The sequence below is a fragment of the Apostichopus japonicus genome, chromosome 12 (assembly GCF_037975245.1).
Source record: "Apostichopus japonicus isolate 1M-3 chromosome 12, ASM3797524v1, whole genome shotgun sequence".
NCBI classification, from domain to species: domain Eukaryota; kingdom Metazoa; phylum Echinodermata; class Holothuroidea; order Aspidochirotida; family Stichopodidae; genus Apostichopus; species Apostichopus japonicus.
Window position 1 is genome coordinate 29,044,570 of NC_092572.1, and position 26,021 is coordinate 29,070,590.

Sequence of the window (26,021 nt, forward strand, 5' to 3'; positions counted from 1 at the left end):
GAATAAGCCAATATTCGAATCAAAAGAGAAGAAATCAGAACCTGTACAGAAAGGAAAAGTTGCGAAATATGTCTCGCTACAGGTTAAATTCCTTCATAAATTAATCCAAGAGTGGTTTGCAGCAAAGTATTTAGCCCGCCTCTTCTGGGGTCACAAATTAACTGAACACCATTACAAATATCAACTGTTCAGAGAACACCTGGCTAACATAGACCCAGCTGATCTCCATTATGTCTTGCGCTTCACTTGTCACATCTGTCCTCCCAGCTTTCATGTCATTGCCAATTTTCTGATGAGAGACTTTAAAACAGGAGATTGTGAGATTCCTGATTACATGAACTGCATCTGCCTCTGTTTTGCTGAGTATGATGGTTACAAAGGACAAAAGGTCAAGGACATTGTCAAAGAAATCTGTAGAAGAGAATCCGTCAACTTCAGCTCTGAAGATAGTCGACTGCTGCTGAAGTCAAAGGTTTCTATGCTCACCTTTGCTTCAAGATCACAGGTAATAGTGAATACAAATGTCTTAGCTCAAATACACAGCAAACCTCTGCTTATATCCAGATATCGGTGATACATACTCTGAAGTGTGCATGAATACTACATTCAATTTTCCAGTGTCGGGTACAGCATCAATCTGTAGGATACAACATTCAAGGTCTATTGTTCACCAATTTGTGCCAAAACTCAAGTCAATCTATTATGTTGAGATATTAATGGTGTAAGTTTATTTTAAATATTTTAGTTCTTGAAATGTATTTCTCAATCCAGTGATTAAATTTTATCTTTGGTACAAGATCGACCTATTGTATTCATTCTGGGGATATCAGACTAAGATATGAATTGATCTACAGGTATTATACAGTGGCAGATCATTCTGGGATGTGTGAATCATTTTCTATACAACATTATCATATGCTGAACCATCTATTTAATTTACAAGATCAGTGTATCGTAAAGTACACTATTCGTCAATGGTATGAAACAAAGGTTGGCTATTAATAAATCCTTAGTGTTGCTTTAGGATATTGTGAAGCATGATACAACTCTAGCTGATTTTGTACACTACATGGGACATATTGCAATGTTCATGTCTACACATGCAAAACAAACTTAATCTCTATGTAACTCATCAGGTTTTTAGTGTTATGGTTTCCAATTGTTATTGTTGGGTGCTGATTTCAAGTTGACATACCACAATATCTGTGGATTATATTCCAGATTCCAATCAAATGTCTGAAGCTTTCAGATGTTGTGGAAAAAGTTACAGAGAAAGCCCTGATCTTGAAGACTGATGTCTCACTGGGAGTTTTGAATACACTGAGGGCTATTGAAGTAAATCGGTGGGACCTGAAGCTGATTGAACAAGATTATGAAGATATCATTAAATTCATTATCAACAATGAAATGATTGAAGTAGCATGGTGAGGACTAATTAAAAGTTGGCAAACCAAAATAAAGCTGTTGCACTATGTGATATTGAACATAAATATATTTTGGAATGTGTGATTTATAGAGCTACAGAAATAGAAGAACATTCAGCAGAAATATCTCCAAGCATTTAATATCTTTGGGGAACCATGTAAAAACTTTTGCTTTCTCGCTGCACCATTTCTTTTTCTGACAGTCTACTTCATCGAGATTGCTTAGTCATAATTTACTCCACTCCTAGCTTACCTGTCTCTCACAGCCATAGCTCTCTCATTCGACCAAGTCAAGGGTGAACTGGTACGCCCTCTATTACCAGTGATATTGGTCAAAGTCAATCCTTCTCATTCTTCCACCCATAGTGTCTAGAAGTGTTATCGTGTACAAAGCATAGTTTTTCTTTTTGATATGCATATAATTAAGTATAAAGTATTATGATGTTTTTGTCTTAAAATTCCAAATTAAAAGCTCTACTCTCAAATGGTACGTACTCAACTGCTCTAACTATCAGGAGAGCTCAAAAGAGATCTGGATTCGCCAGCTTCAAAACTGAAAACAAGCCTACCCAACAGTTATAATATCTGTAAAATGTACCCTAGGTTGACAGGTGCCCCCTACTCAACATGAGACTTCTAAATCAAAAGGTCATTTGAGGTCAGCAATGGTCAAAATATTAAAAACTTGTGTAAAAAAAGGTGATTCCAAGGGTTGGTATGTATGTATCTTGGGTGGGTGTGTGAGCATGGCTGGTCTCAATTCTCCTTTTACAAAATAAAGTACATAATATATAATTGTACAAAACTAAGCATTTTCCTGAAAATTAAAGTCCCATGCATTCTACGTAATTCTTTATATTTTAATTTATCTAACAATAACATTGATTTCTTTTCGTAATAAAAATCTGCACAGTGGGAAATATTTTATGGTAGATTTGACTTTCTATTCTCAGCTTACTATTTCCAAGTCCACCAGTGGCTGTGAAAGATGAAAAATATTTGAATAACTTACAATCCCGACACATTTCAGGTAACATACATTCTATTTAACAAGAGCTTGGTAATTAGATACCACAGATATTCCTCTGTATGTGTGACAATATCTTAGCCGAACATTTGTTTCAAGCTGTTTCATTCTAGTCATGCTTCTGCATAGTGGTAAAAAACGTAGCTCTGCCCAGCATGTAAAAAAATGTAACTTAAGCCTTTTAGCCCGCAAAATGGTACTAATTGTATCGACAGTTAAGCGAGATAGATTATGATAATAGCTTGGACAAGCTAAAATCAGAAAACTTCATTTCATACAGAACTAGACATATTAACAGTGATAGCAATCATCACAGAGAGAGTGTGAAGACAGCAATTCAAGAAGTTGTAGAGCAGAAAAGTGAATTGAACATGATCAGCTGAGTAAAATACATTACTACAGTGAAATGGATTTTGAACAGTTAATAAACTGCATTAGTGCTCTATTTGTTAAGGAGGGAGGGAATATTTTAGATCATATTATGCAAAATGTTTTGGTTTTCACTAAGTTGATCGTAAAGCAATTTATATGATAAGAATTAGTGCCAATATAACCTATAACTTTGAAATTTTATTTTATCCTAAAAACAGAGAAATATAGCAACATATACAAAAATGTGTTCAATAAAATATTCCATGTGAGAGTGGCTGAGGGTCTTATTGTTATGTACTTTTATTCATTTCAGTTGAATGGATCTAAAAACAGAGAAATATAGCAACATATACAAAAATGTGTTCAATAAAAGATTCCATGTGAGAGTGGATGAGGGTCTTATTGTTATGTACTTTTATTCATTTCAGTTGAATGGATTATTGGAGCAAACTTAATTCACACATTAAATGTGACAACTGGAGAATGGATGGTGAGATGCTTTATTTTGTATATTTTTAAACTATTGTCTTTCATTTCAGATTGTGTTCTGACATTCCTTTGCTTAACCAGAAAAAAAAATCCTCTTTGAGTTTAGGTCTATTCTTGATTCTTTCGTCAAGGCAAAATGAACCTATGACGTGGTGATGGCGTGTATGTACATGTCTCAGCCTCAAAAGTAGTGACATGGGGAAATAAACTGTTTCACTAGTAGTCAACCAATAGAGGACAATAGTCATCCGTTGTCCAGACAAGGGGTTGGAATAAAGAGAAATGTCCTTGGATGTAGCTAATTTATTATTGTCAGTGAATCTCATACTTGGTACAGTAGGTAGGAACCCTTCATAAATACTATCCTTGTAGTAGTTTTGGCAGGGATCATATGTCATATTAATGTCAGCAATAGTCAACATTTGAAAACTGTGAAAATTTTACTCATGAAATTCACCATTGATGAGTGTCATACTCAGTATGTTCATACTCCTTTATAGTGAATTCTTGGTTGCCCCTCATTTTGCGATAATGCACAACACTCTACAAAGGTCTCTATCAATTTGGAACACTGTATACAGCAGTCAGAATATGAAATATATATCAAATAATTTATGCTCTTGTATTGGGGGACTTTCACAACCTACGTCTTGTCACACATGTTATCTTTGCTGTCTGCAAAATTTTACCTAATCATTTGCGATATATGCTAGTAGATTTTTTTTTAAGGAAAGTTGTAAACTATCAAACAATTTCACAATGAATAATATAATGGCATGAGATTTCTGCCTTAGTAACAGTTCTTAAAGGGCTAATGATGGATCTAATTTATTCTAAAGCTGAACAGGAAAATATCCTTATTTAATAAAACATCCATCTGACTTGTTATCCAAAATCAGAAAGCTGTTTGGTTTGGATTTGGGTTATTTTGTTGTATATTATAAAATCCTTTAGTGATATGTGATTAAAAAAATATGTTGATGTAATGGGAAATGAAACTTGAATTTTGTGATCTTCTTATTTGGATTAAATTTTATTGAGTTGATCTACATCAGCAAACTCATTAAATAAAAATTTATATATTACAAGGCATCGCAAATTCTCTGGGATTTCTGGTTCATGATATAGTTTCTATCAGGTTTGTATGATTTTCCACCATATGTATTTTTGTCTTTCTTGTCTTAATGAAATCTTCATTAGATGGAATTTAGAATACCGGGGAGGATGTCAGCAACTTCATTATCACTGAAACCAATCTCTGGTGAGTTTCTGGTACTAATAGGAACAATCATTTTAAAACTTCAAATGTGTAATTAACAGGATTTCCTTTGTTATTGTCAAATAAATCCCTGTAACTCTAGAGCAAGTGCTGAAGTACATACAAACTTCTGTAAGCACAATTGAAGCAGGCATATATAGACACGGCTGGATTTCTTTGCCCTGATGGTCCTACAAGCCCCGTCCTTTCATTAGTTGTTACAAACTTCACTTAAATATACATGTGTCCTTATTGACCAGCCTTGGAACAAACCATGGAGGCTGGCCTTTAAGTATACTTACTAAAGGTTCAGTCAACTTTTATAAACGTCCGTACAAAATTACTCTTTTGAGCCTTTTTTGTCATTGGGCTGGCTTATGATGTTTTAAATATTGCATGAAAGATTGGTACAGTTGATGATATACTGTCTTCCATAGCTGTTATTGTGGTTAATTTATGAAAATGTTTATGTCACTTTTCTCCATCAACAAAAGACGAAACAAATAAAACAGTGGAACAACAAGTAGACAGGCGCAATGATATTCCAAGCAAAGGAAAGGTAAGTTAAGAATCATTACTCAAATTTCAAATGTTCTATAATTAAATAAGGCCTGTTGGGAGTTCATGAATTGTCCAGATAATATATACATATCAACATTATCTTCTTAAGTACCATTACACATAAGAAGTGGACCTTGTAGATATAATTTTTCTTATAATTTCTAAAATAATAAGTACATCATACTTAGAGCATCTGAAGAATCTTCATACGCAGATGTAAAGGAAAAGGGAGGAAAACAGATCAAACAGACATTTTTCACATACTCACAGCATTATCAAGCTGTTTGGAACACTGGACAATGAATGGGGTACGATTAGCACAATGGGCAGTGAAATAAAATGACTTAGGAGGTGAAAGGATTACTGAAGATGAAAATGGATGCAGCATATCAACTATGCAGTGAACTACAGTAAAGAAAAACGTATGAATTTAAATAAATAAAAATCAAATAAGTAATTATGAGTCTATAAGGTGAAGAGAAAAGGGATTAGGCTGAAAATGACTGCTATGTTGCCTTATGATAACTGATACCAATGAGATACTTTTGTGTGACAAGATTGCTAATGGCATGTTCAGCTTAATTGTATCAGTAATTGTTCACAAGAAATTAGCTTAATTTTCGACAGTGCAGTACATCCCACATTGGTGAAATCAAATCAAAGTTGGAATGACATTCCATTGTGTCATTATGAATCCAGTTCCATTTTATTTGAAGCACATATCTAACTGTTACAACTAAGATATTACCTCTAAACTTTTGAGATTTATACCAAACAAAACTTATAATTTGTGGAAAATGCATGTGTAATGCAATTGCAGCAAACTTTGAGAACATGTCCTAACCTCTGCCCCAGCTACATCAGTGAACTAAAGTTTATTTTATGATAATTTTTATTTTGCATTAAGTTAAATATTATGGCAAAGATTTGTGGCATATAAGAGGTCATACATTCATCATTTGTATTGAGGAATGTTGATTGATCAAGAGACCAACTTGACTTTTGGCATATTGACTGCAATGACCAGCTGAGTTACGTTTTTAACAGCAATTTAAAAGCACAAAATATATGTGTGAGAGAGAAGTGAATTTCTATGGAATGCATTTCACAGCCCTGATATGGGGTTTAGTGGAAGAAACACCCAAAAGTTGTTGGGAAGCGGAATTTAGGGGGTGCTTCAAGACCAGAAAGCTTTCAGACAGTTTTTGTTGCTATTTTAAGTTAAGAACAGAAATACATTCTAGACATTACAATTTCATTAGAATATATTTCAAGGCCCTGTGGGGTCCAGGGGCAAAGACCCTGGATGGTGTTTCATTCTTCTTTGCCTAATATTACTCAAAGAACGAAAATTGGGTAGAAGAGAAATTCATTTTTGTTTACAGCTGACTTGGAGGTCAAATGGGGGGGGGGGAGGTGGGAAGTATCATAAGAAGGGGAAGTATCGTAAAAGGGGGGAGAGCAATGCCCCCTTTGTTGTCGACACTGAGTGCATGAAGATCATTCTGAATCTTTTAAGAAGTCGACGAAAAATATCTTAAACAGTAGTGATATTTATACAAGGACCTGATTAACATAATCTCACCTAACTAATGTTAAACCTTCTTTCTCCTGTGAGCTAGAAAAGTATGAAAAGCTAGTAATCACGATAAAAGCGTGTGGGAACTTGCATATCAGATAAACGTGACTGCAACCGTATGTCCCATTACGTTTATACTTGGTATGGTGATGTAAGTGCAGAGTATGTACCTGTTCTTTTCAACAACACGTTTCATCTTGTTAATATTCATGGTGGTTGGGCCTAATGGGAAATTGTCAAAAGCAGCTTTTAAACATTATATCTCAACAACCACAAGTCGATGCAATATGATTCATGGGAGATAGATGATGCCTAGTGAATAAATACACTATATTGTTCTTGGTTCTCATCTCATGAATATATGAGAGAATGTGGGGTTAAACGTAACATTTGGTTCACACTGGTATGGTGATGTTGCTGCATAATAACACATTTTTATAACGGCATATTTGGTGCCACACTTCATTCATACAATCAACCGTGTTGTTTGTGTGTGCATATAATGAATAATAATCAGTGAACATTGTATTCCTTATCAGATACCTCTGAAATAATATGTTTAATTTGCAATATACATGTACTTGGATAATTCAATGTAAGTATATAGATTTTATGATATCATAAACTCTCACATGATATATATGTTTTTAATACTATGTCACTTCATAGGCTTTGTCAACATGATAACTGCTTCCTGGTACCTTCCTTTATATGTTGCCACACAATGCCAATAGATAATCATCTTCATTATGGTGTGTACAAGTTCATGAATATTTACATCTATGGCTTAGCACACTATGAATACGTGATACAGTTAGTGATACAAAAATAATATTCACATCATATATCAGAATAATGATGTCTAAAAAAAAAATCACTGAAGCGCAAGAACTTTTATTCACACATAAGCCTTTACTAGACACATAAGCCTAGTCTTTGTAAGCTAGATTTCAGTTGCGGACCATTACACTCTGCAGGTGAAAGAGAAATGAGTGCAAGCATCATCAAGATGACTGTGATTTCGTTATTTATAACAAACAGTGTGCAATTAATCACATTCTGTTTGTCATTCTATTAAGAAGTCGTACCCAGGATCAGCTGATTTATGTGTTTTGAATCTACATAGTAATACAAAATTATGCTTGAAAATTCCTTTACATTGCATAATGACTACATACTCAGTGACATACTATACAAAGATAATGTTCCATAAACCAGCTTAAACATTCGCCCTAGATATGAATCATATGAGCTTTATTGTTTTTAACTCCTTTTCCATTTCTTTCTCACAGGATCCTTCTTTGCCATCTCATCAAGCAGCTAGAGGAGAAGCCAAAGAGAACCATGCAATAGCAAGCGAAGTAGCAAATGAAACTTTGCAGGTAAGTATTAGTGAGTGAGAACTTCCAAGTGTGATTGATGACTTTTGACTAATATCTCTCTAAGTCTGTGATTTCTAACTGATACAGACTGGTTCCTATATTGAAAGAGTCGTGACTGATAACTTGCTTTTTTCACTACGTGATTACAGACCGGCATTTAGACATTACTGAAAGTTATAATTGCTAAATTCGGTTGCGTGTTGCTCCCAATTTAACAATAAAAACACCCCACACATTATCAAAAAGTATACATATATAGTTGCCCTATATGCTTCCTATTGTTTTAAGAAGTAATATCATGCATATTAATTAGGAGGTGAGGCATATTGTAAACATATTACATTGCCACGTACATGTTTGTTATCACTCACATTTGGCATGTTTTTATTATTAGTTAGTGTTTATGTGTTTGTGTTTAATATGAAATTGTTGGAATATAATCAACTATGCAAATGGTAGACGGGAGTTTATGTTACTTTTTATCAATACTTGAAATAATGTGATGCTTACTGGCAACATATTTTTGTGCTCCTGCTACCAGATTGGAAAACTCTGTTGAAAGTTTATCAGTAGATAGTACATGAAGTTGTTAGAAAAAGCTATTCATTTTTGTAGCCAAATATCATTTCAGAAAACAATTTTGAGGCATTTTGCCATATTTTGATGTCTGAAACACGCGCATAAGGTTACACCTAATTGAAAACTACAATCTTGTAGTAAGTACCTTGCATGGTTGCTGATCTTAGCATTCCATTGGTGTAAAAAATGACGTTGTGCATCTGACGTAATATCAATAACCACTTGTAGTGCCTCAGGAGCCACTGACCTACTTAACTGAAAAATAATGTAACAGACTGTGCTAATAATGGTATTGGTAGCTTGAAAATGACTGATGTATTCCGTACCTGGCATTACAGGCTTCATTTTACCCTGAAACTGCAACGGTCTAGACATCTCTGCACTCAGGATAGTACTCTTGAAGAGAAGAATGTTGCTTTAGTTTGTTGTCCCACAAAAGATATCACAAAATAATGGAATCATACTAAGTTTCAGAGTTTTGCTAGGAACTATGTTCGGTTTGTTGGGATTGACTTGAATGATATAATGGCTTCCCAATTTTGTCCCCACATGAATCTGCGATATTTGTAATTAATTTTGCAACATATGCTCTGTGTGGAGAACGTTTGTCAACCAAAATGTATTCAATAACTTCCACCTGAAATACCTGTTTTAACTGATAGTCTAACTCTAAACAAACATATACTACAAGCACATTGGTAGTATTTAGATCCTGCAACATTTTCTGCATCCTTACAGATTCCTGTGTGAATCCTTTTCCTGAGTTTTCCACTCTTTTTCCAGGGAACACCTGTGTGACAAATGTGTGGCAATTCTGTAACTATTTGTGTCACAATCACACTTTTCACACGAAATTGCTGTTGTGTACATGGATCATGATAGCTTATTACTGTCAATCATATTAATGAATTGGTGGGGCAGAAGGAAACCATTAATGTACATTAGCCCTTTTAACTGGCAAGTTCACAACTCAATTTCATTAAAAGTATATGATATGAGCTTTTGCCTCATTAGTGTTCTCTTTTGACCATCTACTGAGGTTCTTATATGGATTAGCTCAATTTCAATTGGCATCATTAAATAGCATCAGTACGATGAAACATTTGGTTTTATGGTTATTTGAAGGACTTGTCAGAAAACTTGTTCAAAGAATGGCGGGATGTGGGAAGAAATCTGAAGCTTGATGAGAGAGAGCTTGACAACATAGAGGCAGATAACAGAAGAGAGGGACAACAAGAAGTGGTGTACCACATGTTGCTACTATGGAAACGGAAACATGGGATGAAAGCAACAAACAAAACACTGAGAGACGCTCTTAAAGCAGCTAATCGAAATGACCTTTCCGATTATTTTCTTAATACGGAACAATGTGGAACGACTGTAGGTAAGTCAAAGACAACAAACATGAGATCAGTAAGAAAGATTATGTTTTTCTTCGTTTGTATTTACTCTAAGCAGATGGAAATTCCATCCAGCCAAATACAATATAAAAAGATATCAGCGTAGAAAGAACAATAAACATTACTTATAAAAACTTATTCTTAACTTATTCTGCAATAAACTTATGTATGTCTAGAAATTTTGCAAGGAAGTATGAGAAGTAAGGAATCTGCAGATTGTCAGTAAGCAAGTAGCTGTAAAGAACATTAAGTTGTAAAGGAGCTAAACGTTTACTTCTTACAGCGCGATGTTAGAAATGCATAAAAACATACCAATTCTATATGCAGGTTATTCCCCTGGAAAGGAGCATTTCTATGATACAGCCTACAACCTGTGTTATGTCATGCATACCTTTAATTCTCCGACTATGTTATATAACGTTGATATGTTTGAAACAAAATGAATATCAATATAGTTCTCCTTAAACATGACTTCTGTCAACATTGCATTGAAAGAGGTCTGAAATTATCATGTTAATTGCAACAACAATCATGTAAACATTTATATGCAAATTAGATATTTGGCAGTAGTCTGAGATATTCATTTGGTCTCACTATTTTAATACAGCTGTGTGTCCATCTTTGAAGGGTGCCTCAGAAGCTACTACTTAGAAAAAAGTAACTATCACAGTAGAAATGAAATCTATCAGAATTTGCCGTAAATGTTGATCAGCTTATACATATTTTAACCGTTTAGTGGTACAAAGATATGAAGAGTATGTGAAATGTTAATCATACTAAACAGTTAATGATATGACATTATAGTGAACGAAATCTTCATGTTCTAGAATCCTGAAGTTAATATCAAAAATTGATACTCAGCTTTCTTCCTTTCTATACGAGATGAAACGGCTTTTAGCTGTATCAGTATATTGAGACTCACAGAGAAAGGAACTGAGACTGCTTATATGAAACACTGTATTTTATTTAAATGGTATTTACAATTTCACAGATAATATAGCATGTTGTAGGAATGACCAAGTATTTTATTATATCATGCAGGGTGATATCTGAAAATACAATATCCGAAAAACTTAAAGCTAAACACACATGTTTATCACCTTTGCGTTTTGAAGAAACTGCTTCCAATATGGGATATGGAGCAGCTCGCAGGAAACATATTGTTGCTAAGCAAGGTCAAATAGTAATGACCTTGAGAAATGGACCACGGAGCTAAGGATATGGAGCTAGGAACAACAAAAAGACTTACGATCACAGTGTTCTTTGCCTGCAATTAGGGATTGTACTATGGGAGAGCACTGGCAGATGTATTAGCTATAAACTAAGCATTGATTGAGTTGAGGATTTTTAAGTCCTAATCTGCCAGTTGTTTACATAACATATCTCTCTCTTTGCATTATTATCATAAGATTCTAATGTGGAAACGGCTCTTAGTGTACAAGCAGTGGTTGACAAAGAAGGTAGAATTCTAGAGATACCAGGGACTGGTGTTAGACTTGATATTCCTCCTGGTGCTATTGACGGAAAATGCTTGATCGAGATGAAAATCATTCCAAACTATATTCAAGAAGAGTCTAAATCATCATTTACCAGTAACACAACAGTGGTAGTGGAACTGCTTCCAGATAACTTAAAGTTGCATCACCCTGCAAAGCTTACCCTGCCTCACTGTCTCAAGTTGAAGAACCCTGTTGAAGGCAAAGCTCTGGTATTCAGTAGTCACCATGCTCAAGGTACATCTTATCTTATGTTATCGTAGGGAAACTTAAAAAGCAGAAAATCACATCCCACATGAACATTGGTGTCGTTTAATGGTATGTAGCGATTGACAACAAAGTGTATTTGGTGCTCACCTGTCATTGATTGAAATTAGTTGTCTTTGTTATTTTTCAAAGTCTTATTTATATGTATAACAGTCTTCATAGCATGGAATCTGTGGTACATACAGAACTGATCACAGCAAATGTACTTGTTGTCATGCCACCTTTTGAAGCCAGTGTGTACGACAGTCATCTGTCCACTTCATCAATGCTGATTCCTTTCAGGACTGATCAGGATAAAACAGTTATCACATCATAAATGTTAATACTGTAACACTTTCCTCTTTGGGTAGCGCGGACAAGCCGGTTAAGGATTCTTGGCATTAGATGTTTTATTTTAATTGGCCAGAGAGTGAAGACAAAACACAAAACTAATCCAAAGATGTAGCTGTACAGTTAACCCAGATATACTGAAACAAAACGTACAGTAATGTTGAGGGCGTATAACTAGAAACGTTGTACAATTTTGAGGTTACGTGGCCCTGTAGCCTACCATCAAGAGGGTGTCTACCAATGGCAACCAGAGTATACTGTCCTGCCCCACCCAAGTAATACATTTTATATAAATCCCAACAATACATGGAAATACCACAGTTATACAAATGGTGTACTTTTTCTTAGAACTTAGCTTAAGACATATTACCCAAATAATACGGTTCTATTTCCCATCCTCCCAAAACAATTGTACTCCTTACAGAGATGAATGAGATCATATGATTATCCCTTGAAAATATCGCATGTGTTACTTTATTACATCACAATCCCAGGATAAGTCTTATACCACATGCTGATTCATAGAAGCAGCCAAAAAAGCCATAATCTGGTAATAATATAAACTGGTCTACTTAATACCAAGAGAGATAATCCCCATATAATTCCAAACAGGATATCAACTACCACAATGGCTGCACACCGTCTACACAGAACTCCCCCATTGCTCCACAACTTAACATCAGGTTTGCAATACCTTTATAGCAAATAAGAATGTTGCAGTGATTCCCATCTTACTAGTTGGATGTGTTAATACTTCTTGGGAAAACTTACAGTGTGTTATATGCCATCTTGGCAAGTGTTACTTGAAAAGAAGACAGAAAAATTGATAGTACCAACCATATGATTCAGCAATTGTTTTATTTTGGTAGGGACTAAGCCAGTGTGGAGACCAAAACGTAATGCTTTGTATCAACTGAATGAAACAAACTGCGTAATCTGGGTTAAAAGCTTTTCATGGGAGACATGTCGGATTGATGATAAAGATGTTGAATTTAAGAAGATCCAAGTATATGCTGCTTGTAGCCAGGATTCGCCTTCCAAGTATACACATATGGAACTTGGATACTATATTGACTTGCCAGGTAAAAAAGAGGTGAGTTACATTTAATAATTGCCATCATCAAAATGAACTTTGAGTTAATCGTTTTGTACAATTGCAATCCATCCGTATTGGTTGAAGACTTTTGCACACCATTTCTGAGATCCACTCTCATTGGTTTTTAGTAAATTAATGAATGAAAGTTATGTTCCTAAGGACTGGAGATGTGTTAATATTACCCCCAATTTCAAGAAGGGTGATAAGTCTAAGCCCTGTAATTAAAGGCCCGTTAGTCTCACTAGTGCTGTTTGTAAGGTCATGGAAACTATTGTTAAAAAGTCTATGGTCAGTCACTTCAGTAGTCAGTCTTTGATCAGAGAGTCTCAACATGGCTTTTGTCAGAAAAGTTCTTGTCTTACTAATATTCTTGAGTTTATGGAAGATGTAACAAGCTCACTGAATAGGCAGAATTCTGTAAAAAATGTTGTGTTCCTGGATTTCCAAAAGACCTTTAATAAAGTTCCCCCACGGCGTCTTTTACTTAGCTTGAAAAGTATGGGTGTCAATTGGAATTTATTGTCTTGGATCGAGAATTGGCTTGGTAATAGGAAACAGAGGGTGATAGTTAAAGGCTGTGTTTCCTCTTGAAAGGACGTTACTAGTGGGGTTCCACAAGGGTCTGTTTTGGGTCCCTTGTTTTTTTGTTGCCTATATAAATGACATTAACGGAGATATTTGTGTACAGCTTAGAAGTTTGCTGATGACACCAAACTGTATTCTGAGGTCACTTCCAATAGGGATTCTGCATATTGGTAGTAGTAACCAAAAGTATACCTACAATCTTATTGGTGAGGAGTTACAGGAGGTCTTTGTTGAAAGAGACCTAGGTATCTACATTGGCTCATCTCTGCAACCTTCTAAACATTGTCTCAAAGCTGCTAAAAGAGGTAATAGGGTTTTAGGTATGATCAAAAGGAACTTCAGTTTTCTGAAAGAGGATAGTTGTTAGGCTTTATAAACAGTTGGTCATTCCTCATCTGGAGTATGCTGTGCAGGCTTGGAACCCATATTTTGCTAAGGATAAGGAAGTACTCGCAAAGTTCCAGAGGAGGGCTACTTGGATTATTAGTTCCTTAAAGGGTGTTCCTTATTATAGGCGGTTATTGCTGTTGAATCTCACCACACTGGAGCTTAGGAATTTACGTAGTGACTTGATTCGGGTTTTCAAGAGTGTGTATGGTTTTGCCAGTTTATCCTTCACTGGCTTTTTCATGTTTGCTAATAGTAGTTGTACCAGAGATCATTGTCTTAAACTCCAAAAGTCACAAAGTAGGATTAATATTCGGCATAACTATTTCTAAGAGGGTCGTGAATAGGTGGAATGGTTTGCCTGATGAAAGAGTTGTACTTGCACATAGTGTAAATGGCGTTAAGAATGTAATCGGGTCTGAGTGTTTGTGTCTTCAGTTTTTTCTCTCCTATAGGGTCCTTGATGTGTCCTTGAGTATCCCTCCTGATCCCTTTTTTCTACTAAACTGAACTGAACTAAAATAATAATGTAGGGTGTTTAGCAGTATGACTTACCTTCAATACCCTATTTATTTATTTGTTGGTTTGTTTTCTGACATCTAACCGACCAAATTAAGATGTTTTATTGTAAATTTGTTATAGTAGGGCCATTTGCACTTTGGCTAACTAACCCTACCCTAAACCCGTTATACTTTTACAGGATAATGGTGATTACAATCTCGCTGTTTTTGCTTAGTGGTTTAGTTCTATCCTTCAACTATGTGATTCTATAAATGGTTTGACCAGAAAACCACCAGCAATAGAAATAATTTTACTTGTAAAGGTCAGGAGCCAAACTGCTTGAAGTTAGCAAAACATTTCATAGCTATGGGTATGCAATGAAGATTACTGTATTAATTATGCTAAATGGGTGCAATGTTCTACGAATGTGTCTCAAAATAAACAATTGATGTTTCCTTTATTGCACTGTCGATTTTTTTCCAGTTTGGTAGATTCAAAGTGAGATTGAAACAAAACGGTTAGAACTTGAATTACCACACTTGCGTAGTTAGTACTTTCTTTTGATTTTCCTTCAAGATAATTGAGAAAAATAATTTGAGAGTCTTGCAAGAAAAACCGTTCGCATTTCTGAGAGAGGGACGATTACCTTTGAAGATATTACTGGAAAACATATGGCCAAAGTCTTGGAAATACAATCAAGAGACAAACCCAAAGGTAAGTAGGTTCTTCTCGAACAGTACAGGTTTAAGAATCCAATGTAGTGTTACTATGAGTTGATAACCATAAGCTTGTACGTAACTATTAAGAAATAAGAAGGGATCGCTGTAACATTTGTGGAATTTCCGTATCAGAAAAGTTGTTTTAGCACCTTAACTATTTTTTTTTCTTAAGCATACTTTCGTTCAGTGGAACTGTACAAGTGAAACTTTCAGTTATTCATCCAGCACATGTGCATACAAATTCATCCGCCACGTTCACATGCTTTTTAGCACAGCGATCTCACATTATTGCGATACTTCAATTCAGAGATTTGTAAAATTAGGACCTATTGAACTACGCGTTCGACTAGAATGTAGGAGATCTCCATTGAACTTGCTGATATAGGAACATTTATATCAATTATTGTAGGATCAGTCACTTGTTAATCTGTATTTAAATGTTCGTACATATATCAAAATATCAAATTGGTTGTCAGTTTAATTTATATTTGGTTCCTTGCTGGAAGCAAAGGAACCTATGCAGTCAGGTTAGTGTGTGTGTGTGCGTCTGTGACACTTGCTTGGGTCGGCAATAATTCAACAATGAAGTGGTGGGTATTTTTAATACTTGCTATGTATTGTTATATAGTGAGACGGTGTACCGTTTCATTGTTGGCACAGAAAATATGAATATTAATGAAGTTAGTGGGTTAAACGTTAACATCTTAACATTGCAATAAATCTGCAACGTTAAGTTGGATTGTAACCAAACTTGGGTGATGACATATGCAACAATTTAATATTCTACTAAGCAGGAAACCACAGTGCCCGTTGTTTTCAATTCAACCATATTCATTGGTTTTGAGGAAGAGAAACGTACTTTAACGTTGTTTTAGAGCTTTGTCAGTCTTGGTATTGCATGCAACATGCAGAAGACAATTAAACATACACTTGGTAGAAAATGATCAATTTTCCTTTGCCGCAGGAAATTCCATTCATGCAAGTAGAGCTCAATATAGAATTTTCGTGCCCGTTTGTCTTTGAGAAAGTTGGAGAAGAAGATTGTATCTTTTACTTTCAAGCTACTCAGAAAGAAAAAATTGAATTGATTGTCAAATACAAGGTTTGTAAATAGTTATGTAACCTACATTTATCCTGTTCCGATCCATTTCAGCATTCTGGTCATTTGACCATTCATATAACTTACCTAACTCTGGTCACCTTGAGGACAATTTGCATTAAACTTTCATGTCATTCTTGTGCAATTTACCCAACACATAAAAGTTTTCATCCAATGGAAGTTTGCACAATTGTTAGCATGGAGCTGTTTTAGCATTTGCCTGACATAAATCAATGTCTGAAATCATAAATAAGTTAATGAAATAATATTACTCACGTCATACCACTGCCACACTTGAGTCTAACACTAAGTTCAAGTAGCGCCTTTAGCCTAAGCTTTAACCCTCAGTTAGTAATTTCGAAATATTATTCCTACCCTATCCCCTTTTGCTGTGGCAGTTTTCCTTATGTATTTTCGAGTATGCTTCATTTATTTCAATGTAATGACAGTCCGTTAATCTTTACTTACGTTCTTGATTTAGTTCCTGGATGTTTAATGGTGGACTTATCTGGAAATAGAGTGTCCCATATATGCATGTTTTCAGGAACTCATTGCTGTGGTAAAAGTTAGCTAGAGTGTTTCTATGATCTGCTAGATTTTGTGGGCATCTGGTTTTATCAGTGGTGCCATTTTAAAAAGTGTAAAGAAGTATAACCCTCATAAATTAGGTTTTAATGGTTACTGTTAATTCTAAGCGTACCAGACTATTTACACAAATTATTTTTTTTAGAGTTCTTTCATCCTGGATTTCAATATTTTGTAAATTATCTTTCTATTGTGTGTGACTCATTTCAACATTCTTGATTGCAGGAAGTGTTGGCAGCATCCCACTCAGGCAGTTCTGCACAGTTAGTGGATGTCTTATCCTCAAAGAAAAGACGCTTACCTGAATCTATACCTACAGACACAGAAACCTCCATGGTAGTAAAATTCATGCTATTTATTATTTGAAAATATATTCCATAGAGAAATGTAAAGAAATATGTGGTATGAGATGCCTTAAAAACCTAACAAAATATGTTACACTGTTTATAAAAATGAGTATTAAATTTGGTCATACACTTTCTTCAAAATTTAGTAATGTTATCATAAACAAACTTAACTCATATCTCATTGCAGAGATTGGCAACATCCTTCTCAGACAGTTCTTCACTATCACCTATAACGGATGTCCAACTTTCACAGCAGACAAGATTTAATGAATCTTCACAAGTAACAAATGACACTTTGAAGGTAAAGTTGGAGTAGTAACAATCTATTTTCTACTGCAGCTAGTTTATGAGATACATACATAATTGTGTATCAGGGCATATCAGTTTGTGTAACTTTTTTCTCATAAAATACTGAAAATACATGATACTCTGTTACAAAATATGACTTTACACTGGGGCCTTAAATGGAGACTGATATATCTTGAAGTTATACTTGTTTGTTACAGGATTTGTCAGGAAAAATTTCAAAAGAATGGAAAGATGTAGGTAGAAATCTTGGACTAGATGACTCAAAGCTTAATAACCTTGAGAGAGATTATATCAACCAGGGACACAAAGAAATAGCTTATCAGATGCTGTTGACTTGGAAACAGAGAAGTGGAAGTCAAGCCACATACAGAGTACTGGGAGAGTCTTTAAAAGCAGCTGGACGCAGAGACCTACAAGAGAAGCTGTAATAGCAAGGTAAATATTTTATGGAATAATATAAATACCTGAAGGGAACCTAGCAATTACATTATAACTGTACATAAAACCCCCTTTCTGCTGCATATACCGACTTTACCCTTTAAAGTAATTTGATTTCCTTCTGCAAAATTAAAACAGCAAATAAACTGTGTAGAATCTTACTTTCACAACTTTCCCATTAAATGAAGTGGACAGATGGAATCAAATTTCAGTGTTACAGGTAAATTAATCATATATCTCATCATTGTAAACTTACAAAGCTGCCACCTATGTTCATGTAAGACACCGAGTAGCATTCCTCAGCAAAATATAACAATAATTGTTGTGAGGATATATTATTTGTCATTTCTGTGTACCATATCCTTTTTTTGCTTAAATTACTCTGCCAAAAAGCTTTCTTAATGGTGTTTATTTTGTTTAACAAAAATCTGCATTAAGAAGTTTTTAGGCCTTTTGCATGTAGAAAATTTTTGACGATCAACTTTTATTTTACTAAACACCTTTCTACCATTTTAGCCACTATCCAAAATGAAAACTGATAATGGTTTTAGATACAGGAGAGTGCTTTGCCAACTAACAGAGATAGAAATACAAATCTCCAGCCAAACTGTTCTGTTTGTCAGAAGGTTCTCCATTTTCCTCCTATGGTGGAGTAACGAATGTGACAGTGACTGCCAGTGAGGCAACCTGTAGTGTTCTTGATACCACATTGACAGATTTTCCTGGAATGTAAATACATTATGTAGAAGTAAGTGCTTTTTAACATTGTAACTGTGATAACTATTATATGAAGCTATGTGTGAGCTGAGAGTGACTGACTTCATTTGATATGAACGAAAAAATATATTTGAATGAAGTATGTCATGAAATAAGCAAAACTCAGAATTGTGTTAAAAGCAATGAAATCAGTTTACAGTTGCAGAAAAGTTTGTTTTCCGTTTGGTCATTTTTAAATTTCAGCTTCAAAACTAATACTCATAACATACATCAATTTAGAATGATAGACTTGCATTTATAATCAACTACCATCTTAGCCAACGCTATTAGTGCTGCTTACCGGTTCTTATGTTAACATAATATTATTTATCATTTCATAGTTATTCAGGCAGTATGACTGAATCAGAGATCCAAAGAACAACGCTACCGTGATGGAGAACAGATGTCAGTAATACTGTTCATCAGCATCTCGTATGGTATGTTATCTATTCATAGATTTGTTAGATGTCCAGAACTATTATATTACACAAATTTACTTAAGTGAATTCCTTGCATAATATAATGAATGTGGTAGTGTAACTTTGGTTACATATGTAAACAGCTGTCATAATATCTGTAGTACTATTTACTGCACTTCATGAAAACATTGTACAGTAATTGAGTCACTAGTAATATCCGAGACCAAAAATCCAAAAAAGAAGTATCATATGAAATGTATGTTTCATGTATGTTTTGGCTCCTTGCTGAAATCAAAAGAACCTTTGTAGTCAGGTTGGCCTGTGTGTGTATGGGTGTATGTATATGACACTTAAGTTTGTATGCATGATAACTTCACAAGGGAATGATTGATGAATGCCTTACTTAATGGGTGGGTGGTCCACAATGAGTTGATGAATCCTATTGATGTTGGTGCTCATATCATGAATATTAATGAGGTCATAGGATCAAACGGCAAAATCTTCAAATTGTAATAACTTGACAATCATTAGTCACAGTTTCTTCAAACGTGAGTGTGTTATTGGTAGGTTGCCTACCAATGGCAATGTGGGTTCCAATATGATAACTGTATTTTTGAGGAGGTGTGGCTTTACAATATTACAGTTACAAGTGTGTATGATTAATAACTTCACAAGGCAATTATTGACCATTACAATTTTTCGGGAGTAGGTGCACCTTATTGTTTTCGGTGCTCATGTCATGACTAATTATGAGTACCAGATGAGGGATGTTTATCAAATTGCAGTTACTCAGGTGGAAATCATATGTTTGATCTTCAAAACTGGATCAGTGATATTTGTAGATGGCAGACACATGCTGATGTCTGCTAATACAATGCATGGTTCATTCATATTTATAAAGAGCCCTGGCTAGCATTATTTTGGTAACATAACTTCAGGGTATACTTCACTATTACATACTTGGAGTGTTCCCTGTTAATCAATGAACAGCAGCAAGGAACCATGGGATGTTTTCATTCTGGTTCTAGATATGCACTCAGCCAAGTAAATGAAGCCTGCTGTGTTTTTATTTATATTTTTCTAATTCCCAACATGTATATTGATCCCCCCCCCCCCCCCACCTAGTGACTTGTTACTGAGAATGACACAGTAGCTCATTAAGACACTGAACTGGTACCAATCAATTTCTGTACTAAGAAAATAAGACAACATGACAGAAATGCAATACATAGGACTAAAAGGAACCTTGAAAGAAATATTTCAAGTTGATATACTTTAGTTGATATACGAATTTTCTGCATCTTTAGATTCATACCACATTCTTGTAGCTCTTTGTATAACCAAAATATAACATTTGTGAGGTTTTTTGTTGTTGTATAAACAGGCTTTTAACAGCTGAGTGAATGACGATGATATTGCAATTCAGCTAGAATTTTCCTTTTTTTCTTTCTATAATACAATATTTAACTCCCTTTTCCTACAGAGGAAAAATATCGTTTCTATCTAAAAATGGAGACATTCAGAAAATATATCAGATTTCAAAGGATAAATCTGTAAGAAGATGATAACAAGGAGAGCTTTTAAAGAATATTTGACGTCGCAGTGGTACCGCCACTCCAAGGAAGAATCGAGGGTTCAGCCGGTCAAAGTAGGTTACAATCAGTCAAGTGAATTAATCAGCCATATCTTGATTGAGGGACAAGACATTGAAATGATTTTTGATTTTTTGCAATTAATCACATATGTTACAGTGTAGCATAGTTTTCTTTTCCATATATGTTTTACATTGCTCGTGACCTCAATATCCATTTAAAATGGGGGAATAACTTTGTAATTTCGTTTTCTCTTGGACTAATTTTGCATTCTTTTTTATTTACTCTGTATTATATTAAACGTTTGTGGAAAACTGATATCATTGTGAAAATATATTTAAAATTGAATAAGGGAAGGAAAACAGACAGTAGCTTTAAACGGATAAATAAGCAAAATCTGTAAAAGTAAACAAGAGACCATGGCGTTGAAGTTTGAGCAGATTAGGTTCTCCAGACCTGGCACCACCCTCCTCAGGGAACATCAATCCAAACTAGAGCCCACCAGGTGACTGATATCTTCCACAGATGGGTTAAACTCGAAAAAACTCCAACCAAGGAACCCTAAACTAGTGGACCTCCCTGGATTGTATTGAGCATCTTCTCTATATCAGACAGTCTGCAATGACAAAATCAGTATATAATCATAAAATTAAGAATCAGGATATAGAAACAGAATTGGTAATCTGTATCTACGTGACATATATGTCATTTCCTGAACTAAAATCCTTTTCCAGTGCAGTTCTATAGATAAGTTGGAAATCCATTATTGGAATGTTGGTGTCATACACTCTATTCCTTGTTCCAGTATTAAATACAATAGTGGAAATGGTTTAATATAATTGAATTTGGTTGCAATAGCTGTACTACATAACCAACCTCAGATTAAAAGGATCGTTTTCTTTGCAGTGAAGCTCTGATGATGGACTAACCGTGATCATTCTTATTGTAAAGTTGTAGTTTTATCTTACAAATTAAATGTGTTTATCTTACTTTATGTTGCACAATGTACTAGATGTATAATTAAACATAGAAATGAATAATCACTACATGAAAACTCAAACCAAACTAATAACAAACTGTAAAATTAATCGATTTGAAATGAATGATTTTTGTTATAAACTGGTTTCTTCTTTTTCATGTTCAGCTTTGAATTCGATGCAATCGGGAGAGCAACATGTCATCTTGAAGGCCAGACCATCCGACAGACCTATAATTTATAAACTTTTGCTCCAAGGATGCTCTTTTAGGGATTAAGACAGTTATGACATCAGAATTGTAAGTCATGGACTCGGTGATCTATCACAGTACTGAAAATTAACCTTAATACCAAAGTTGTTGTAACTTTGAGGTCAATAGACAAAGTGTGTCTATACGGTTCACTTAACGCTATCTTTATACAAGCTATGAAAAAGAAGCAAAATAGTTTAGCAAAGGTACAGACTTTGAATCTAAAGGAAAGGACTTCAAGTGGCAATCTTGTCACCAATTCATTTATGCCTGAGCATTAATCCAAGGGGCACAATGTGAACTGACTGGGCCGGGGGCACCAACTTTGGAACAACATCTGTGGCAATAGAGTATTGTTATTTTGAAGGAACAAGCTTCTGCTATTTTTGATATCAGACCGGTCTAGAGACCTACTGACAAATGTAATGTATGTTGTAGAAACTGGTAGCGATCACTGACTTCATTAACATCACCAGAAAATCACCAGCATTTGTAGCAAATATATCCTGCAGTAGTACTGAATGTACAACAAAGTATATGTTACAGTTAAAATGACTAAATAGGGGAGAAGAAGGTGGAGGAGCACTTAAATACAGTATAATTACCGCAATAGCAATCAGTTCAGCAAAGGAGATAATGAAAGCATGTATCAAATATATACTGCAGTACTACTGAATGTACAATAAAGTATATGTTACAGTTACAATGACTAAATAGGGGAGAAGAAGGAGGAGGAGGAGTTTAATACAGTATGATTACCACAATAGCTTTCAGTTCAGCAAACGAGATAATCTAGGCGTGTTGGTTATACGACAAGAAGACTGGGAATTTGGTTGTTGTCATATACACAATGCGATCAACTAGGAGTTGTATAACACATCATTTGTCCATGATAGAATTGCTCCGTTAAATCGGGTAATATGTCTTTTATATATATTTTTTATTCAATGTGTCAATTTGCCAGTGGTGCCTCTTAAATACTATCAGAGAGTTTTCCCATTCCAATTTATGTAATGTTGTACGTAGCTCATAGTCGTCATTACCATATAAACAAGTATGTGCAAGTGGTAATTACAAGTTGGTAATGTTGTGTCTTCCTTTACATAGTAAGTCTTATGAGAGAAAAGAACATTCAGAGTTCATTTTATCTGTTGTGTACTATATTAATGTGATGGTCGATAACATGTTGTAAAGGAAAATTCAGTAGAACTGAATTATCTAACATTTCACAGAATGCATTTCAGAGAACATTGCAAAGACCATCGATGGTTACAGGATGTGTTCATTATCACTGCGAAGCATATATTAATACATATGGTGTATAACATGGATTGTCCTTACACTGTTTTTATTTGCAAGCACATTATACCAGTAGACCTACTATTTGTCAATAGCTTCAAGTTACATTCCAATCATCCTATCTTTAGCTAGTGGGAACGTTATGGTGTTAAGAAGCAAGTTATTTGTTCATACAGTAGACCTACTATTTGTCAATAGCTTCAAGTTACATTCCAATCATCCTATCTTTAGCTAGTGGGAACGTTATGGTGTTAAGAAGCAAGTTATTTGTTCATACAGTAGACCTACTATTTGTCAATAGCTTCAAGTTACATTCCAATCATCCTATCTTTAGCTAGTGGGAACGTTATGGTGTTAAGAAGCAAGTTATTTGTTCATACATCTTAGGTTTACATTAATAATGATAGCCTATAATTATGTCCATGTTGTAATATTCAGTATAACAAGTCTACAATAATATAACGGTGTGTATTTAAATACACACATTGTGTCACACAGAAACCAACATGCAAATGGAAGATATTTTACACCTTTGTGGGTTTCATATTCTTCGTTTGTCGTAAATTGTAATCAATTATAGTGACGGGCAACTGTGTGTGATACCTTGTGTGTAAACACGATAAGACTGGATGGACCTCAAACTTTCCTTGTGAATAATCCTTGTTAATGTCAAGCATTTTGTTAATGGTGGACGTGAAAGGTCATGTGGAGTCAGCAGAGGCAAAATGTGAAAACTTTGTTAATACCATACATTAAGATTACAACTTTGAATGAATATATTTAGTGTTTAATTGCTCAATACTCATTTAGATGAACCTCAATTGTAATCATTGGAGGTCAACTTTCACTTGAAGTCAGCAGAGATCAGAAGCTACAAATTTTCCAAACATGATATCTCAAGAAAGAAATATTGAATGAATCTCATATTTCGAATTTTAATATCCCTCATTAAAATTCAAGAAACTTATTGTGTCAAAGGTCCTTGTAGGTCAGCAGAGGCAAAAATATGAAAAACTTGTAAAGATGACATTTCAAGAGTTTAGCTGCTCCATAATGAGTCCTTTTTGGCGATCAAAGGTAATTTGATTTCATGAACTTGAATAGTTTGTAAACATGATGTCTCAAGCAAGCAATCTTGGACATATTTCTCAGTTGGTATGTGAAGGCTCTATTTTAGGTAAATGAACCCGATTTTCCTTTTGGTTTCGATGATAATCGTAACCTTTGCATTTATGTATGTGTATGTGTGCGATTGTGACGCCCAGCTTGTAAACACGATATCTGAAAAGGGAAGATAGGAAAAATGTCATACTTTGTATGTATATGAACCACAATGAGTACAATAAGCATTTTTGGTGGAGGTGAAAGGTCATTTGTGGTCACTGGAGGTCAAATTGTAGAACCCTTGTGAACACAATATCTCAAGAAATGAAGCTTGGCAGACCTCGTATTTGGTGTGTAGAAGTACCACTTTCAGTACAAAGAAGTCTGTTGTGTTATGTGGAGGTCGAAGGTATTTGGGGTCATCAAATGTGAAATTGTGAAATCATTGTAAACATGATATTTTATTATTGGAAGATTTAGCATATCTGATACTTGGTATGAACCATGTGAGTACAGAATAGCCTGTAGTTTTTGTGGTGGTCAATGGTCAGTTAGGGTCATCATAGGTAAAATGTTGAAAATCTTGTAAACATGATATCAAAATGTTGGAAGCCTGGGCAGATCTCATACTTGGTATGAAGGTGTATAACATTGAGTAAAAGAAGCCTTTTGATTTTGGTGGAGGTCAACTGTCATACCAAGTCAACAAACGCCTACCATTTACTTCACTCCTCTCTTACCTGTTTCTCTACACTAACGCACCTACCTAAACATAATATCACAAGGGAAGCTCAGACAGATAATATATTAGGTATGTTATAGTACCACATTAATTACAGGAAGCCTAATGTTATGGGTGGAGGCCAATGGCCGTTTGAGTTCACCGGGGGTCAAATAAGCACAGATGCAATTTTTTGATGTTTCAGATATAGTACAACAAACCGGTTGTTTAGGTCAAACGTAATTTCAGGACAGCCTGTGTCGTTTGTTGGTTTATTGTTTGTCACATCTGTTTGTCACTGCTTTTTTACTGTATTACTAAGATCAAGTATGTTGTACACCCTCACTAAACATTAATTCAGATTCACGAAGAACACTGCTTATGTTACATCATGGAAACCACAATGCATTTTGTCATTCTGTTAGTAATCTTCTCGTCCCGCTGCATCATTGCTACGAATTTGCATAAACAAATGTATATCATTGTGATTTAATGGCAGATATAACGAAAGGAAACGAAACATCATTTGAGTTTATTAGAGGTCAAGGTTTAAAAACATTGTAGACATGATATCTGATTCAGCAAGCTTAAGTTTCATCCAAAACCCCATATGAGGAAACCTCATAATGGGTACCAAACATAATTGTGTACAGCTTAATTAGCAAAGTCAACA

At 34.9% G+C, this 26,021-nt stretch overlaps 2 protein-coding genes across 3 annotated transcripts in view; both read left to right on the top strand.

The window, feature by feature from the left end:
• LOC139977169 (uncharacterized) overlaps nt 1-26,021 on the top strand; it is a 216,882-nt gene that overhangs the window by 19,915 nt on the left and 170,946 nt on the right. The gene's annotated exons all lie outside the window — the stretch shown is intronic.
• LOC139977185 (uncharacterized) lies at nt 4-25,740 on the top strand. The gene is made up of 16 exons (XM_071986424.1): nt 4-505; nt 1,222-1,424; nt 2,378-2,454; nt 3,252-3,313; nt 4,513-4,573; nt 5,065-5,129; nt 8,003-8,092; nt 9,797-10,055; nt 11,481-11,804; nt 13,034-13,257; nt 15,310-15,447; nt 16,417-16,554; nt 17,362-17,472; nt 17,671-17,784; nt 17,990-18,227; nt 22,142-25,740. Exons 1-15 carry the CDS (start codon nt 293-295, stop codon nt 18,218-18,220), a joined length of 2,310 nt encoding a protein of 769 aa, XP_071842525.1. The 5' UTR covers nt 4-292; the 3' UTR covers nt 18,221-18,227; nt 22,142-25,740.

Coding starts and splice junctions, on each gene's coding strand:
- LOC139977185 (XM_071986424.1), top strand. CDS start 293: ATGAGAGACTTTAAAACAGGAGATTGTGAGATTCCTGATTACATGAAC. Junction 1,425..2,377: donor GAAATGATTGAAGTAGCATG/GTGAGGACTAAT, acceptor TTCTATTCTCAG/CTTACTATTTCCAAGTCCAC. Junction 3,314..4,512: donor TGACAACTGGAGAATGGATG/GTGAGATGCTTT, acceptor AATCTTCATTAG/ATGGAATTTAGAATACCGGG.